The sequence below is a fragment of the Thermobia domestica genome, chromosome 2 (assembly GCF_964235325.1).
Source record: "Thermobia domestica chromosome 2, izTheDome1.hap1.1, whole genome shotgun sequence".
Classification (NCBI taxonomy): Eukaryota; Metazoa; Arthropoda; class Insecta; order Zygentoma; family Lepismatidae; genus Thermobia; species Thermobia domestica.
The window spans coordinates 56,235,465-56,251,980 of NC_137455.1; the positions used below are offsets into that span (position 1 = coordinate 56,235,465).

General features: G+C 32.4%; 1 protein-coding gene across 1 annotated transcript in view; it reads right to left on the minus strand.

The window, feature by feature from the left end:
• LOC145679014 (fatty acid synthase-like) overlaps positions 1-16,516 on the minus strand; it is a 177,654-nt gene that overhangs the window by 37,162 nt on the left and 123,976 nt on the right. Inside the window, exons 19-24 of the mRNA XM_081749614.1 lie at positions 16,034-16,327; positions 14,724-14,923; positions 11,288-11,518; positions 8,262-8,388; positions 5,188-5,364; positions 3,147-3,326 (exon numbers count right to left, since the gene is read on the minus strand). Coding sequence (XP_081605740.1) covers positions 3,147-3,326; positions 5,188-5,364; positions 8,262-8,388; positions 11,288-11,518; positions 14,724-14,923; positions 16,034-16,327 — 1,209 coding nt within the window. The remainder of the gene's footprint in view (positions 1-3,146; positions 3,327-5,187; positions 5,365-8,261; positions 8,389-11,287; positions 11,519-14,723; positions 14,924-16,033; positions 16,328-16,516) is intronic.

The window sequence follows — 16,516 nt, forward strand, 5'->3', positions numbered from 1 at the left end:
CCATAAGTGGCCGGAGTTATCTGTAGATTGGATATGAGCCCTATGTGGCTGAGTTTTTTTTTTTTTGTATAATTGTGAAAGTTAGTTGAAGTGTAGTTATCTCTGAACCTTAGTGGTTGTAAAATGTATGCTAATTACCCAGAGATATACAGGTGCATTAAAGAGTTGAAGTAATCAGGAAGTTGCTTTGATATTCGTTGGGAATTACAGTAGTTTAGAAGGTTAATTAAAAATAAATACCTTGCACTAATTTTTGACTATCTAACATCGAGAGACGTAAAACTAAAAAAGAAATCATTTCATTAACTATAGCATATACCTCAGAACAGCGTTCTTAGTACATCTATGGACAATGTTTTACAAGCAATAGTATAAATAACCATTAAAACAGAACTTGCTCTTAAATAATAATTTCGGATTAAAATTTACAGAACCAGAGTGATTTATGCAAGGGAGTAAAATTTGTATTAAGAATTGCATAGGCTGACAGTTTTAAGTAATCTCTAACCCTCTTTTGAAAAGATCTCTTCTCACATTTGTAAAACGACTTTTTAAAAAAGAAAAAACTCAATTTCTTTATATTTTTAGTCTTCTCTTGCAAGTTTCATTAATGAAATATTCCTAATGTTTGTGAATAGAAAGCTTTCAGAAGAAAGATCGATGAACAGGACTTTTCAAACAATATTGTACATGTGATAGGTTTAAATTTTCACCAACGAAGTAGCTGGGTCTCAGCAATCAAACATTATGTTTGCACAACCGTAATTTCGTAACCTAGCAATAATATTGCATCGCCCGGACCAAGTATTTAATTGAAAAATTACACACAAACTATGTCTTAGTAGCAATATGGTAAGTTTACGGTGTGATCGTTGCAATATTTAAGCAACATAGATTTCTTATATTTTGACATTTGATAGAATAACAAGAATCATAACTAAATTCACTTCAAATCGCAAGATAATACTGTCTTGAAAATATAATTAAGAAACATAGATTTCTTATATTTTGACATTTGATAGAATAACAAGAATCATAACTAAATTCACTTCAAATCGCAAGATAATACTGTCTTGAAACTATAATTAAGAAAATGTGGATGAAAAAGGGTCCCAAGGTGTAATAGAAAGTACATTTTCATTCACATAACAGTACGTACTAAATATAACATTAACACTGTAGCAAGGAATAATAACGCTTATTTGCAGACAAATTGAGCAGCTTTATGCAAAATTTATATAATGTAATTTGTTACTCCGGCTTGTCATAGCAACGAATTTGGCTATGACTTTAAGGCTAGCGATCTGCTCTGGAAGAAACACTTAGCACACATATGATATAAACAATGAAATGTAATCACATTTTTTTTGTACCGGATCACCAGGTTCTGATATTTATACTGGTATTTAGTGTGATAAGGTTTCAAATTGATAACTCTTATTCAGATATTAAATTAAAACTGGATATCTGGTTTTACATTTCATGAAGAGATATAGGTGTCCAGATATCGTTTAGTTGATGGATGTAGTATTTTTTTTTCTTTCTTGTATTTTACTAGTTTATATTTTCACCACGTAGAGACCTCTCAACCTCTCATTCAGTTCACGGAACATGAAACTTAGTAAAACATTAATAACTTTGAAATGCTGTATTTTCTTAGGCTTTTGCAAATGCCCTTATAGCAAAATAATACCGATTAAAGCTTGTCTGTTTCATGTTTTAGGTAATAAAGATACAATTATTTTCTTCAACGTGTCTGATTTTCTGAGTAATATATTGCGTACTTTTAATCAGATTTTTCTTCTAAATGAAGGAACGGCAATGGAATTTAGCTTCGTTGTTGGGCCTGTATTTAAAAGAATCTTATTTCAATTTTCTTTTTCGAATGTGGTTTAATTTACCGGTGATTTTGATGCACTAGTTCAATAAGAAGGGTTTTCCGTTTTTTCGTTTCGGGAAGACGTTTATTAAATTTACCTTTTACAAAATGCTTATTGGAGAAATTGAGATTTGAGTATCTTATACTTTTATGAAAGTCTACTTGATATTTGTGTAAAGGCGCACTCTCCATTTGGAACAAAATAACAGACCCAACGAGTCGTGTGCAAAAAGGACTCCAAGCTTCCATCACCTCGTCACATAGTGTGCTCAGCACCAAGTTTCGGCCATCTTAACTCTCAAGTACTCATGACAAAGGCTGGGTCAACCTTGAGCAGCACTTGAATATACGAAAGGATAAGTATTATCTCCATCGGGCATTGGATTTGGTCTGTTTGATTGGTATTTAGACGCATTACCGAGTACGCTACTGTGGTAATGATGTTTGGGCATAGTTATATTTCAGAATTATATTTATGAATTGGTCCAATATTAGTCCAGGTTTAATGGTTTATTAACTTATATAAATTTTATCTTAAAGCTCCTAGAAGTTGCCTGACATATAGTGTATGCTAGTGCTGCCCATAAGACGAGACAGAGCCATTGTCATCAATAGAAACATATATATGTTTTGCGAGGACATATCACTTTCATGGCACGAATTCGAGACGAGACAACCCCAAATCTCCTCTCGTATGCAACACTACTGTATGGACATATTTTATTTTAAAAGATGATACGAATGTCAGATTACAAACCGAATGATAGTTAAATGATATTTTAAAAATGCTCATAGTTTTCAATGAATGTATACTTTTATTTGATGCTCATAGTTGCACGAGAGGTAGTTTACGGATGGTTTAAGCGACGGCTTACATCAAAGAATTTTTACTTCTGTAAACACTTAAATGCTATTGTATACACTGGAAACAAGACCATCTGAAAGCAATAGTCGTAGAAGCATCGACGAAGTCACTTATACCGTACTAGCTGTAGTCTTGCATCACTGGTAAGATGGAATAACGTGGTGTCTAAACGTAGTGTATCATTTAAATATTATTATTCGGTTATGTGACTAGATTTTTATTTTCTTGTATTAAGAGTTCTAACAGTATTGTCATTAAGTAAAATTAAAAGTTTAATAGGTTAATACAAATCTAACAGTAAAGTATAATAATAAGCAGATATGGAGGTTCGAATTTTTAACTAAATATTGCAAAATATAATGCTTTTTTGTTATTTGTTGATTTCTCAAAAGGTGTACTTACTTGTGGAAATCTTTTCTTTAGAAATTCTCTCTTCTCTGGCGTACCAACTGTGGTATATACCGTACACCCCATATGAAGGGCAACAGAAATAGCTGCCTGACCAACACCACCACTTCCAGAGTGGATTAAGATTGACTCTCCTGGTTCCATTTGGCCTCGGATTATGAGCCCATAGTAAACCTAAAAAAAGAGTTTACAGTTCGATTAAATGAATCTCTACATCATGACTGGTGCATGGGAATTTTTCTGCAGTGCACTCATCTATGTAAATGGGAGGTAGTACCGAGTAATCAGATTAATTGTTATGATTATTATTGTTTGAATGTCGAACTAGTTTTTGTTATATGATATCTATTGCAACGAAAAATATAAAATAATTAGGATTAATTTGTTATAAACGAACGAAACAAGGGAAGAAATGATGTGTTCGATTCATAATTGAATTGCTCTAGATTCAATTCCCGATAACGATATTCCTAAGTTATATAACTTTTCCTCCGATATCATATGGTCAGTGAAACATTGACTTCATGGTTTTGTTTCTTAATAAACTGGCGACGATTAGTGATTTATCTTTATCTACTACAGTCCTGAAGTTCAAAACGTAATGGACACAGTTACAATTGGAAAAGAACAAAAAAACATATTCATAGTTCATAGTTGCATTAGAATTATACTTTTTTAGTTAAAAAATGTCTCGAAAATTGTTCACTTATCATATCAAAGTAATTATGTCATATCAATACACAAATAACATCATTCGTACGGAATACTTGCAAATGCAGTACACTTTTTGTATTTGATACAAAAACTTTGAAAATCGAAAAGAATTTCTCTATCAAAAGAATTTATCTTTTGACTCGATAGAACTTAGAAAGATAGATTTTAAAAGTTTAGATCATATTACATAATACAAACAACTGTATACTAGGTATTTGTTAATATTTATCCAAAGACACTCATATCACATAGGTTTGCCCTGTACTTGAGTGGTTAGCACGAACATCTTTAGTAGATTTTCTTCCAGTTTCTGTTCCCAACGAATGCCATATTTTACAAACACAAACACACACACACACACACACAAACTACTTGAAAAAAGGTAGGCATAACAAACACGACAAAGTGTAAATACTTTCTTATGCAGCCTCAACAATGGAAAGAGCTGTATTAAAATCAATCAGTTACTTAAATTTTTAGGTATGGAATTTTTAGCCGTATTCAAGACATATCTTAAACATAAGTCCAATTGGCCTACAGTATTTTACATAAAAGTACCTTTATTCATGTGTACGAAATTAGTTAATCTATTACTTGATTTTAGGCTAGCACTTTTGACTTCTTCCTTCTGAGGCAAATCATCTTTCTGTGAAAATTATTTTCATATATCTTTAAACTTTTTTCTGCATGTGGCATTACTATTTAATTAAAGAGTAGTTAGTGTTCTCATTCTTTACAGTTCTCTTTGACAGCTCAGATTTCAATATTAACGTTTCCAGGAGGCTCAAATCTAAAACGGTAGGTACAGAGAAACAAGCACAGGCAAAGCACTATTTGTCTTGTAAACCTTGTGCGTTTTCACCAACAATATTTTTTAAGAAGTCTACCCTCATGTGTCTTAAAAAGAAAGCACTGTAATATCTCTGCTAATTTCATTAAAATTTATCGAGGCCAGGTAAAAATAAACACGAGGAGATTAAACCATGTATCATTATATGTAAATGAAAATTTGACATCTTTTTTTCTTGTAATCTTGCATATACTTTCCTTTCCCGCAAGCTAATTTTTACCTTGTACTATGTCAGATTTAATGTTTTTCTTAAACTAGGTACACGACTACTGTTTCAAAAGCAGTGGTCAGGTAAATATCGTGCATAGTTCTTGAACTTGCCCTCTGATGAGGATACCTGCCTCGGTTAAAAAACTAAATAGAGGCTTGATAGAGGTTTATCAGCATAGCGTAATATAGTTCTACAATATAATTTCTCGAGATAAACAAACACACGGTATAATTCAATTTTATATTCTAATCAATACTTACAGTTAAATATACTGCTGTGATTGTTGCTGCATCTTCTAAACTCCACTGATCAGGAACATCCCAAACAAAATTCTCTTCCATTTCCACTTGTGTGGCTAATCCACGGAAAAGTAGTATTCCCATGACTCGTTTCCCTCGGGAATCTCTTCCAGAGAATTCAAGTCCTAGGTGACAGTCCTGGAGACAAATTAGAGTATCAAACTTTTGTTCTGGTTGCGAAAACAATCGAAACATTTTCTGTTGGATTAAATATCTAATATTTAAACTTTACAGAAATAAACATTTTCAGGTTTATGTTTCTCGCTTATCACTTAGCTTGGATTTTATGGTAAAAACAAGCAATATGTACTGAAGATTTCGTAAGGACACAAAGTAGGCAGTGAAGCAAAAACATTAAACTCTGTCCACAATGTGATTGGAAAGCTCTAATTTTGAAAGTAATATGGGTGAATATAGACGATGCCAAATAGACCGGTATCCTTTTCAAGCAAAATAATGTGTGGTATTATCAAGCTTATACTATTATATTTTTCTCAAAATAGTGATAAAATTGAAACATGTCCTCCACTTACACACTCACATACGGATATATATATATATATATATATCAGGTGAACCAACTATGTTAAATTATTGCATATTTCAAATCCACGTGTTAAACGAAATCTTAAAATATCACATTTCGCATTCAGTGTTGCAAACTAAGGATGGTACAGTATCATAAACATCCAAATTTTGGTGGCCTCTATAGCGATAATAACGCAAATGAGACTGACAGGGAAATGCACATTCTAGTACTTCACCATCTAATACTATGATCATAATATGACGGATTTCAAATGAACAGGAACAAATATACAGAGATTGAAAATTTGACTTTTTCAAAAGCCTTTATTTTGAAAAACTGCTTAGGTAAGTACCTCATTCAATTGCATAGATGGTTTTCAATAAATGGAAAGATTCTAATAACGTTTACAGCAAATTGATATCTCAAACCGTTCTGGAGATATAGTAAATACTGTTAAAGTTTGCAACATTGCTTGAAATTACGTAATACTGAGGACTTGCTATAAAACATGCACTAGGGAATACTTTTGTAATATCATAGAAGCAAAATAAATCAAATAGGGGTTTTTAAAAATTCTCACCAATAATCATTTTAAGCAATGCATCAAATTTAAACGTTTTTTCACATCTCTGGAATGGTTTGAGATATCATATTGCTGTAAACGGCATTATGATCTATAAGTCCATCAAAAACCATCTATGTAATTGGATGTGATACTTATTTAAACATTTACTCGAAATTAATACTTTGAAAAGAGTCATATTTCTAATTTTCTGTAACTTTCTTTCCACTTGTTCGAAATACGTCATATGATGACCGTAGTATTCGACACAAAGGTACTTTAGATTTGCATTACCCTCTTATATCACTTGGGTAATTACTTCTGTAGAATACTCAAAATTTATTTGTTTTTCGATGTTTGTGATACTGTAGCGTACTTAGTTTGCAGCCTTTTAAGTTTTTGTTTTACATGTAAATTTGGAATATGTAATAAGTTGACATAATGCCATTTAAAAGAATACTACTTTAAGTCGAATTGACAACACTGTTAATCTGATGATATTGAAGTTACAAGGGCGTATCAAAACAAAAAATGATCCACCCTCTATATATATATATAAAACTTTGCATTGTCAAAATTCTAAAATTATTCTTATTATTTGTAGTTCATTACAAACAATAATTAAAAACATCTACAGATATCTATCAACAGGGACGTACGTAGGGAGTGGGTCCTGCGGGTCCGGACCCTCAAAATTTCGACTTCTGTGTAACTTTAACCTAATTTTAGTGTCAATTTTAAGAATTTTAATATAAAATATCCTCATATTGAGTTTGGACCCTCCCGAAATAAATTCCTGCGTACGTCCCTGCCTACCAACATTTGATCTATTTGTCCAAAATTGTATTGTGCAATTATAAGAACTCCTTAGGAATTTTAGCTCTACGTTTCAAAAATAATGGGGTGGTTATATTATAGTATATACGGTATATGAAGTAATCGTGAAGCTAGCCTTTGAAAACAAATTATCTCAGAAAATATTATTTCAAACATTAAATAATATAAACTATTAGCGCTTTCGCTAAACGCAATGGAAAATCTGAATTCCATGATAGGTTGTTCTGCATTCCAACATGGTACTTAACTGAAATTCACAGTTACTTCCTCGTTATTTAAGTTTTATTTTCTTTCAATGTTCCTTCCTTTCCATTTGATGAAGTATATAGCGAAGATACTTAAATTTGACCGTCTTTAGTCTTGTGTAAAATGAAATCTTTTGTTTTAAGCTGCATTAATATGATCTGTAGACTAAATGACACTAGTGAAACTGAATAACTATGTAAGAATTGGTGAAATGAAGAGGTGGTAGGAAACGGGAAAACTCCGAAGAAAGAGAAAAATCCACAAACCCAAGGTTGTCTACCTCTAGTTCATACGGTCGGAGATCAAACTACGGGCTCTAGCGTGAACGCTCTATCACTAAATCCCGTACTTCATTTATTAGTGTGTTGCAATGTTTTCAGTTTCTTCTGATAAAAATGTATATTTTCTTATAAATAAATTTTCAAAACGAAATTTAAAATAAGAATAATTTTTAAATTTCGATGAAGTTCCCATTAGAAAGGAACCATAATGAAAACTTTTTGATGGATGTTCGTTATGGACGTCCCTCATCTCATAATGATTATTTAATAGAACATCTTGCGAAAAATCTTACTGAACACAGACAGATGCTACGGACATTCACTTTGGGCAGTACGGGCAAGCAAACGTAGTATACAGTAATACATTACTTGTATTACGTTACTTCTTAAGACTGTTTTAACTTTATACAAGAAAGAACCATTAAGAACAATGCAATCAATCTCAATATGAGTAGCTACCTATTCTAACTTGATACCTTTAAATAAAAATAAATTAAACAATAATTGCAATTTAATAATTAAAACAATTATATACATGTCAAGATCATAAATAAGTCAATATAAAAATTTCTTTACGTACGCTATTGACACGATTGACCGTGAGACCAACATCTTCAGGCGCAATCCTTCCAGAAGCTATCATAACGTCTCGAAAGTTCAATGCAGAGTAATAGACATCACAACGCCTGAGATGCTCAGAAGCAGAACTATCAACAAAGAAATGTGTATTAAGAATACATATGTAAATTAATTTTCTAATGGATAATGATTTAACTTGATTCAGATTATAGATATACTCAATAATTTGTGGGTAATTTATCATGGAACCTGAACTATATGCAAGACCAGCAGTACAATTTTGAAATTTTTCTACAACCAAATAACCAGTCTGTTTCTCATACTGTTCTTATTAAAATGACGAATATAGCGTTTTGTTTTTACTTGTATATGTGGCAGATCGCGTGTACAGTATATCGTCCTTGCGAAATTATTTCGTTTTTATTTGGAAACTCAAAAAGTTAAATGACCGGCCTTTTAAAGTTTCTAACACGCACGTACAATCTTTCTGTATTCCCTCCCGCCTACTCTTCTCGCTGACCAGTGTCGCTGCTGCCATGGATTCTCGCTGATAGAATGCAAACAAGAAACTCATTCCTTTTCTAGTATACCTTAAATTAGTAAAACATAAGTAATGTTTTAATATAAATAATTTGACAATTTGAATGAACCCATTTCAGTAAATTATAATACTATTTTCTTCCTTCTAAATACAGAGAAATGACTTGGTGAATAGTGAAAAATCATGAAGAGGAGGGGAGAAAATAAATGTATTAGATGTGATTATAAAGAGGAAAAGAAACATGTTAGGAAATTGCCTGAGAAGAAATTGCATCTTGAGTAATGTGACAAAGAACATGGTAGAACCTAAAAGGACAGAACAAGAGTTATTATTAATGAAAAACTATAGCTGCTTCGTGAATACGAAGATATTAAGTAATGATTATAATGCACATAAGATTTTCAGTAGGCCGTACGTTACCTGCTAATGATGGCAGAATACTTATGATAATGCAACGATTTATAGGTCAGCAAAACACAACTGTCAAATGATAAAAGCTGTTTAAAAAGTACATTTATATTATAAGGAAGCATATGGCCGTTAATAATAATCAGTGTGCGAATTGATGAAAATTCATCCCCCCCTGAAGAAGAAAAATTTTATATCTGGCAGGAAAATTTGTAATTTTTGCGGCGAAACTAAAAAGAGCCTTTTTTTTAAAAAAAATAATTGAAACAGTTTATGAAATATCTTGCTTCTTAATCTTTTTGTAGCCATTAGAATCGCACACTTTTCTTTCTTGAAATATTTACCTTTTCATGTGGAAAATACATTCTTTTTGACAGGAACAAGCTAAAGAGGCTCGAAGGTGGTGAAGAGGTCACCAAATGTTTACGTCTGCAATTTCTGTAAAAACATCTTGTATGTAGTACGAGTGTCACAACATTCATTCAAACAGGTGATGATCTAACTTCACTTAGAAGCATATACGAAATACGAAGATAACGTAACCATGACAAAAATAAGTTTAGGGTCATTTCTATTAGTACTTCTATTCTAAATACTTGATATAATAATAATAATAATAATAATAATAATAATAATAATAATAATAATAATAATAATAATAATAATAATAATAATAATAATAATAATAATAATACGAGGGGAAGTCCAAAATAAAGGGACTTTAGCAATTTCTCGCACTAGGGTTTGGTAACTCTGCTAGTATCTAGCGCTGAATTAGTGTCATTTGCAACACTTCTATACAACGTGTCACTCTTACTCCGGCGTTAGTCGTTGGAGTGTAGCAGACTGTTAAACATGGCAGCTCCATTGTTGGTATGCACCAAAGAGAAAATATGGGCAGTGATTCGCTTTTTGTTTGCGGAAGGTATTAAAACTGCGGAAATTATTCGTCGAACGCAAGCACAGTATGGTGAAAGCCTGTTTATCTCGAAGCAAGATCTAAGAATGGATAGAGCGTTTCAAACAGGTAGGAACTTCTTTATGTGACACGGAAAGATCGAGCAGGCCATCGACGTCAACGAGTGAGGACAAGTTGAAAGTCGGAATGTAAGTCTGAAAGCATGGTTTGGGACCACCCATCATCACCAGAAGTTAAGAAATTTAAACGTCAATCATCAGCCAGTCATTGATGCGGTGCAAAATTGGTTACAGTTGCAACCGAAAAACTGTTTTTTTTTTTTGACAAAAAAAAAACAAAAAAAAAAACTTGTAAATCGATGGGAAAAGCGTCTTGAAGTGCAGTAAAGTCATGTAGAAAAATAATGTATGTTTCAGTTTTCTGTCATTAGAATAAATGTACCTTTTCTCAAAAGTCCCTTTACTTTTTGACTTCTCGTAATAATAATTGTAAAAGTTGCTCGTGTTACTGCATATATTGCGCACTGTGTATGATAACTAGGTGCGTATTTCGGTGAAATTCATCCCTCCTGGGAGAAATATTCAATTTTCACACTGAAGAAAATATCTGTACATTCCATACTGAAAACTTTCAAAATGTGTTATTCATCATAATTTCTCAAAAATGATTTAAAATTCACCCTGCGCTCTTACTACACTCTTTAATTCGATATTATAGTGACCATAGGCTTGAATTGAAGGAACAATTGTCCCCTAATATTTTCGAAGTTTTACATTCATCATCTTTCTTCAATCTCTTTAATAGCTATTTTAACTCACAAAAATCTGGGTCATACCTCATTCATGGCAGGAAATCATAATACTCTGAGTATAGCTGGGAACAACATAATTCTTATAAACATTGAATCAAGTTTGGTGAGTAAATAAAAAATGTGATAGTCCATAATAAAATAAAATAAAAGAGAAACAGCTTTACAAAGCAAAGAAACTAAAGAAAATTACAATGGAATGTATGTAGACCAGAATATCTCCATACTCATATACTTTTGATGAAGACAAGTGAAATTTGACAAAAATAAATGGCGGACAGAAGCGAAACATACATATTATAACAAGGAAAACTAGTAACAAAGGATGCCAGAGCTAAATTATCTGCTTACTGTTTAGGACCTTGAATCCAAGAAAGAGAAGACAGATCCCCTCTTACTAAATTGTTAACATAAGCATTCGCAGTTTCAACTTTTGGATTAGGCTCCAGAGGTAGATGACGGAAACTGCCCCACGTGTTATTTTCATACACATTCATTGCCAAATCCTTAGACAATTGCTCCTTGTACAAAGGCTCAGAGAGGCAGAATTTGGGTGCTTTCTCATCACGAATGAAGAAGCATCTATAAGAAAAATAAATAAATAAAAATAAAAAATAAAATAATAACTAAATACATAATCAATATATATAATTATATTATTGTATTAAATACTACAATACTTATTTCCAGTTTATTGTCTAAATTTCGGTCAGAAATTTATATCTTAAATTGAATTTCTTTCTTCCGTTTAGTTTCACATTTTTTGGAATTTCTGGTTCATTAACAAATGCATATTGTTCTTTCACTGGGAATTGAACTTGAAGCTAAAATATCCTAATTGTATATAAAATTACATGAACTGACTGACATAAAATAAAGGGGTACTTCCGGTTGACATGGAAAGTTGAAATGTGGCATGATTGTAGCTTTCCGAAGGGGCGATGAACTTTCCTCATGTTATTTAAATTTTTTTGAACTATAATCTCATATTTTAGTACTTGGTATTGGAATTAAAACTTGAAATTAGGTATATTTGTACGTTTTCGTTAGCTTTACCTAAGTAAATCACGAAAAGTAAAAATTTCCAACTTTAGAGTGGTTTTATAAGGAACTGAAAAATCTTACACATGTTATTTATATGGGACACCTTTTACCCCCCAAATATTTAGATACTTTCGGCAGGATTAGAACGATGAAATTTGGTATGATTGTATCCTTCCGGGACTAACTGATAGGAAAATTGCCAAAAGTGAATATTTTGAGTTCTTAATAGGTCTAAAGGGAAGATGAAGAAATTCCCATGTTATTTAAATGGATGTTTTCTTGGGATACAAAATCTTATCTTTTCGATGGTTGAAATAGTGGAAAAAACTTGAAATTCCGTAGAATTATGGGTTTAAGAGGTACAGGCCGTAGGTCGAGCAAACGCGGGAGCCTGGGGGCGGAGCCTCTAGCTAGCCGAAGGATAGTCAAATTATAGAATGGTAGTCACTTTGCTGCTTAACAGCTTACCTTAAACGATAATATTAGAAGATAATGCTGTATTTTATATAATGTGAATTGCTTTTTTTAAAAGAAGTATTTTCTTTTTCAATAATTCTGAATGTGACAATATTATAAACAAATTTTGTAATTACATTTTCTTAACTGGAGAAGAATGCTCTCTGCAAAAATAAATAAATAAATAAAACGCAGAAATGTACTGAAATTTTATTATTTGCAATTCAAGACACATAACACCAACTGCAGTACTGCAAGCTTAAGATTAAAATCATATTGTTAAATCCATTTATTATATCTATCCAAAAGTATAACTAGATACATTCAATTTAAAATATGTTGAATTTAATCATTATTAATGGAAATTTAAATAACTGTCCTACTGACTAATAAATCAAGTTTAAAGTCAATAAATTTTGTTTAAAGATCAAGGTTCTATTGAGGTGCATTTTTTAAATCTCATCAGTTATTGACGGGTTACTTTAATTTTGTATACGGATGAGTGATACGTTTTGCAATATTGATATACACACATTGTATGTGAGTGTCGCTTGATAGAAATACTTCAATCCGTCAAAAGTGCCCGCTGCAGGTGTATAGGTAGTGTAGTTTATGCCCTGAAAGTTTTTAGTGCTGCGTTTTAATTTGGTGGTTATAAATATGAAGGTACACATATACAGTCTAATTTGAGAATTTTTAATTTACGAGTTCGAAGTTGGCCATAAGTCCAAAAATCGGTTGTGCTGAGAAGATAGCTCAGAAATCATGTGGTTCTAGAAATTTCATTCGGGTAGCCAAAACCTCGGCAATCAAGTTCAGGGTGATTGAAAACGAGTATTTTGAGGACTTTCACAAGGCCATACTGTAGAGACAAATTCCATGACTTGCACTCGAATGTCTTAGATGAGATCTGTCCAGTGGTTCGTCACTTTTACAACCGCAACAGAAAGATACGAAGCTGCCGAACTGAGCCTCAGAAATTGATCCCTAATCAACCACAGATGCAAGTGAATATTAATGCTCAGAAAATCTCGCATGATCTGCGTTTACAGAAAAGAATAGCAACATCAGACGAAGTATAATGCCTATATTGCCTATATCTATTCAAAATTCTAACGTGGTAAAGCAATAGCTTAATTAGAGTTAGGTGGCAGAATATGTCACCAAATACAAGCATTTCAAAGACAAGGTGATACTCTGTATCTAGTTGAATTATGAGAGAATAACTCGTTACAAGTTCGTTCTAGACGGTCGAACCTTCAATGCCAACTTTTACTTTAAATAGTTTAAGTGAATGTAAGGCATTGTCTGTCAAAAATATCCTGCTTTGGTGAACAGGAAGCAAGACAGGACAAAACGCCATATTTTTCAAACTATTCGGAATATACTCTAGAATATGAGGGAATTGATCTAATGCCACAACCAGAATATAGGTCGGACATTGCATTCTAGTATTATTTCTTGTTGCGATCCATATCTCACTTTGTGCGCTCGTGACCCTTCAGCAATTTGAAGGAGGTGGAAGCTGCAGTATAGAAATGTTTCATCTTGAAGGACAAGAACTGACATCAGCGTGGGTTCAAAGAACTAGCCGAAATGTGAATTTACACGGTACAATGCATTGGCCTCTACTTAGAGCTCTGGGCAGCTTTGTTGTAATTTGATGCATAAAGTAAATGACCAAAATATTGCAAAATCTGTGACTCGCTCTTGTGTACAATTTTCTACAATATCCACCTTCTTCGCCACAGATAAAACATTTCAGGGTGTCCTCACAATTTGGCGAAAAAAAATCCTGACTTTTCCCTGACTTTCAAGATGTCCAAAGTTCAAGATTTCCCTTATATTGAATAATTTAATTATAAAAAGAAAGTTTCCTCCAGTCCCCATAGCTGACTTTGTGCTCTTTCCACTTCTGTTTCTTTCTTTTCACAATTTACTTTAATCCAAAAGAATGTAAATTTACAAACATATGCATTAGGCCGATATTACACTTACTACTTCATAAATTCAACAACTGAACAATGGACCTAAATCAATTTTTCCCTGACTTTCCTCACCAATCTGACATTTCCCTAACTTTCCCTGAAACATTTTTACTTCACTGAATTTTCCCTTACTTTCACTGACTTTCCAGAATGTGGACACCCTGCATTTACTCTTTTCTTAAGAACAAGAACTAAACAAATTTCCATCTAGTATATATGTAGACTTCTTAAATTATTTTAACATATAAGACATTTTATTTGACAAGGAGCAATATCAAAACACTTTCTGATTCTTTTACCTTATTTTCTTTCCATTAAGCTCTTGCCTGATGCAATTTACCAATCCCATAATTCCATTTAAAGGCTCATTTTCAGCGAGAAGAACTATCTTTTCGTCATCATTCTCACTTTCCTTCATTGTTAATTTCAAGGTTTCCAACCATTCTAAATTTTTATCTGTGATGCGTATAACTTTCTTGATATTTGACGACACTGGTACCTAGATAATAACGAATAAAAAATATAATAAAAATCAATAATGATAAGTATCTATCAATACTAATTTATTCTATTACAGGGCAATAGACACCGAAATGAGAATCATACGCTCGCCAGTACATTCAACCCAACAAGAAAATCAGAAAAGCTATTTGTAAATGAAACAAAACTACAAAAAAATCCCTCTTCCTATCTTACTCTATTCCTTTATTATCATTCAGTATCCAGTATTTTAAATTCTAGCCGAAGTGGTCATGTACAGTAAGGACCCCTTCACTTTTCTTATGGTTTTGGCGTGGGAGAGCCAGGTTCGATTCCCGGCGGGAGTTCACGTGGTTCGGTTTCCACGTTAATCAGTAGGTCCCGTCTCATCTGGTCTCGCTGCTGAAAGGGACGTTAAACTCAAAATCAACTCAACTCAACTCCACTTTTCTTATGGACTCCCAGGTATTTCGTTAAATTGCTTAAATGTGTAATATTTGGATTCTTCACACCATTCTGAATATAAGTTATTAAACTTCCAAACCTCTTATCAAGGTCTGTGACCGAGTGAAGATCGGTTACTGCTTAAAAACTATATATATTAAATTTTTGCGTAATATTTGGTTGCAGTGAAGGAGAGAAAGTTATATGAGTAAATAATCTTGTTTATTTGCTTTTTTGAATGAATGTTAAAGAATGGAATTTTTCTTTCTGTATTATTTTTATATGAGGTAATATATATATATATATATATATATATATATATATATATATATATATATATATATATATATATATATAATGGTAAAATAAGTCTTTAACATTTCAGACACACAGTAGGTATGTACACGTTCCTATATGTCACAATCTTAACATTTCCACACTTCCTTTACCGTCACTAAATCATAACAAGTGTACCTCTCCGCCAAATAGTCCCTTCCGCCTCCACACACATCAAAAACAGCCCACATCAACCACTTTCTTAACTTCTATTATTCCCTCTCATCTGGCTTTCACTCAGTGCTCCTCATAAATCAAAATGAATTATCCAATTCACCCAGTAAATTTCCAAACATTGGTCCGACACTCTTAACCCTCAAATATTATTAGTAATCTAAGTTAATTATACCTTCTTTAGAAGATGCACTTCTTTGTCACCTACTCTCTGCTTAAATATATTCTTCAATCCACTCTTGTTGATACGTAAAGAGGAATATGAATCTCCGTTATCAACAAATAGTACAAAAGCGCCTTCCTGTAGTGACGCAAGGGCAATCTCCGTTTTATTTGAAATTTCTGTCAAAATTAAAAGCTGAGTGCTCTCTTCTTTATTCCAGAACTGTTCAATTCGAATTGATTGATCTTCCAAAATTTTATTACTCTCTTCTTTTGGAACTGTTTTTGTATATACAACAATGTCAGGCTGGAAAGAAAAGAAGTCTGGTAAAAGATAATTCAATTTATACACATCGCAACAAATAATAATACAAGTTATATATATTAAATTCATATTTCAATATTGGGAATTTAGTTTCAGTCAATATTAGATAACTTTCACAACTTTCTTTTTAAAATATTTATTTTTTAATATTTCCTGGAAAACGATACTTGA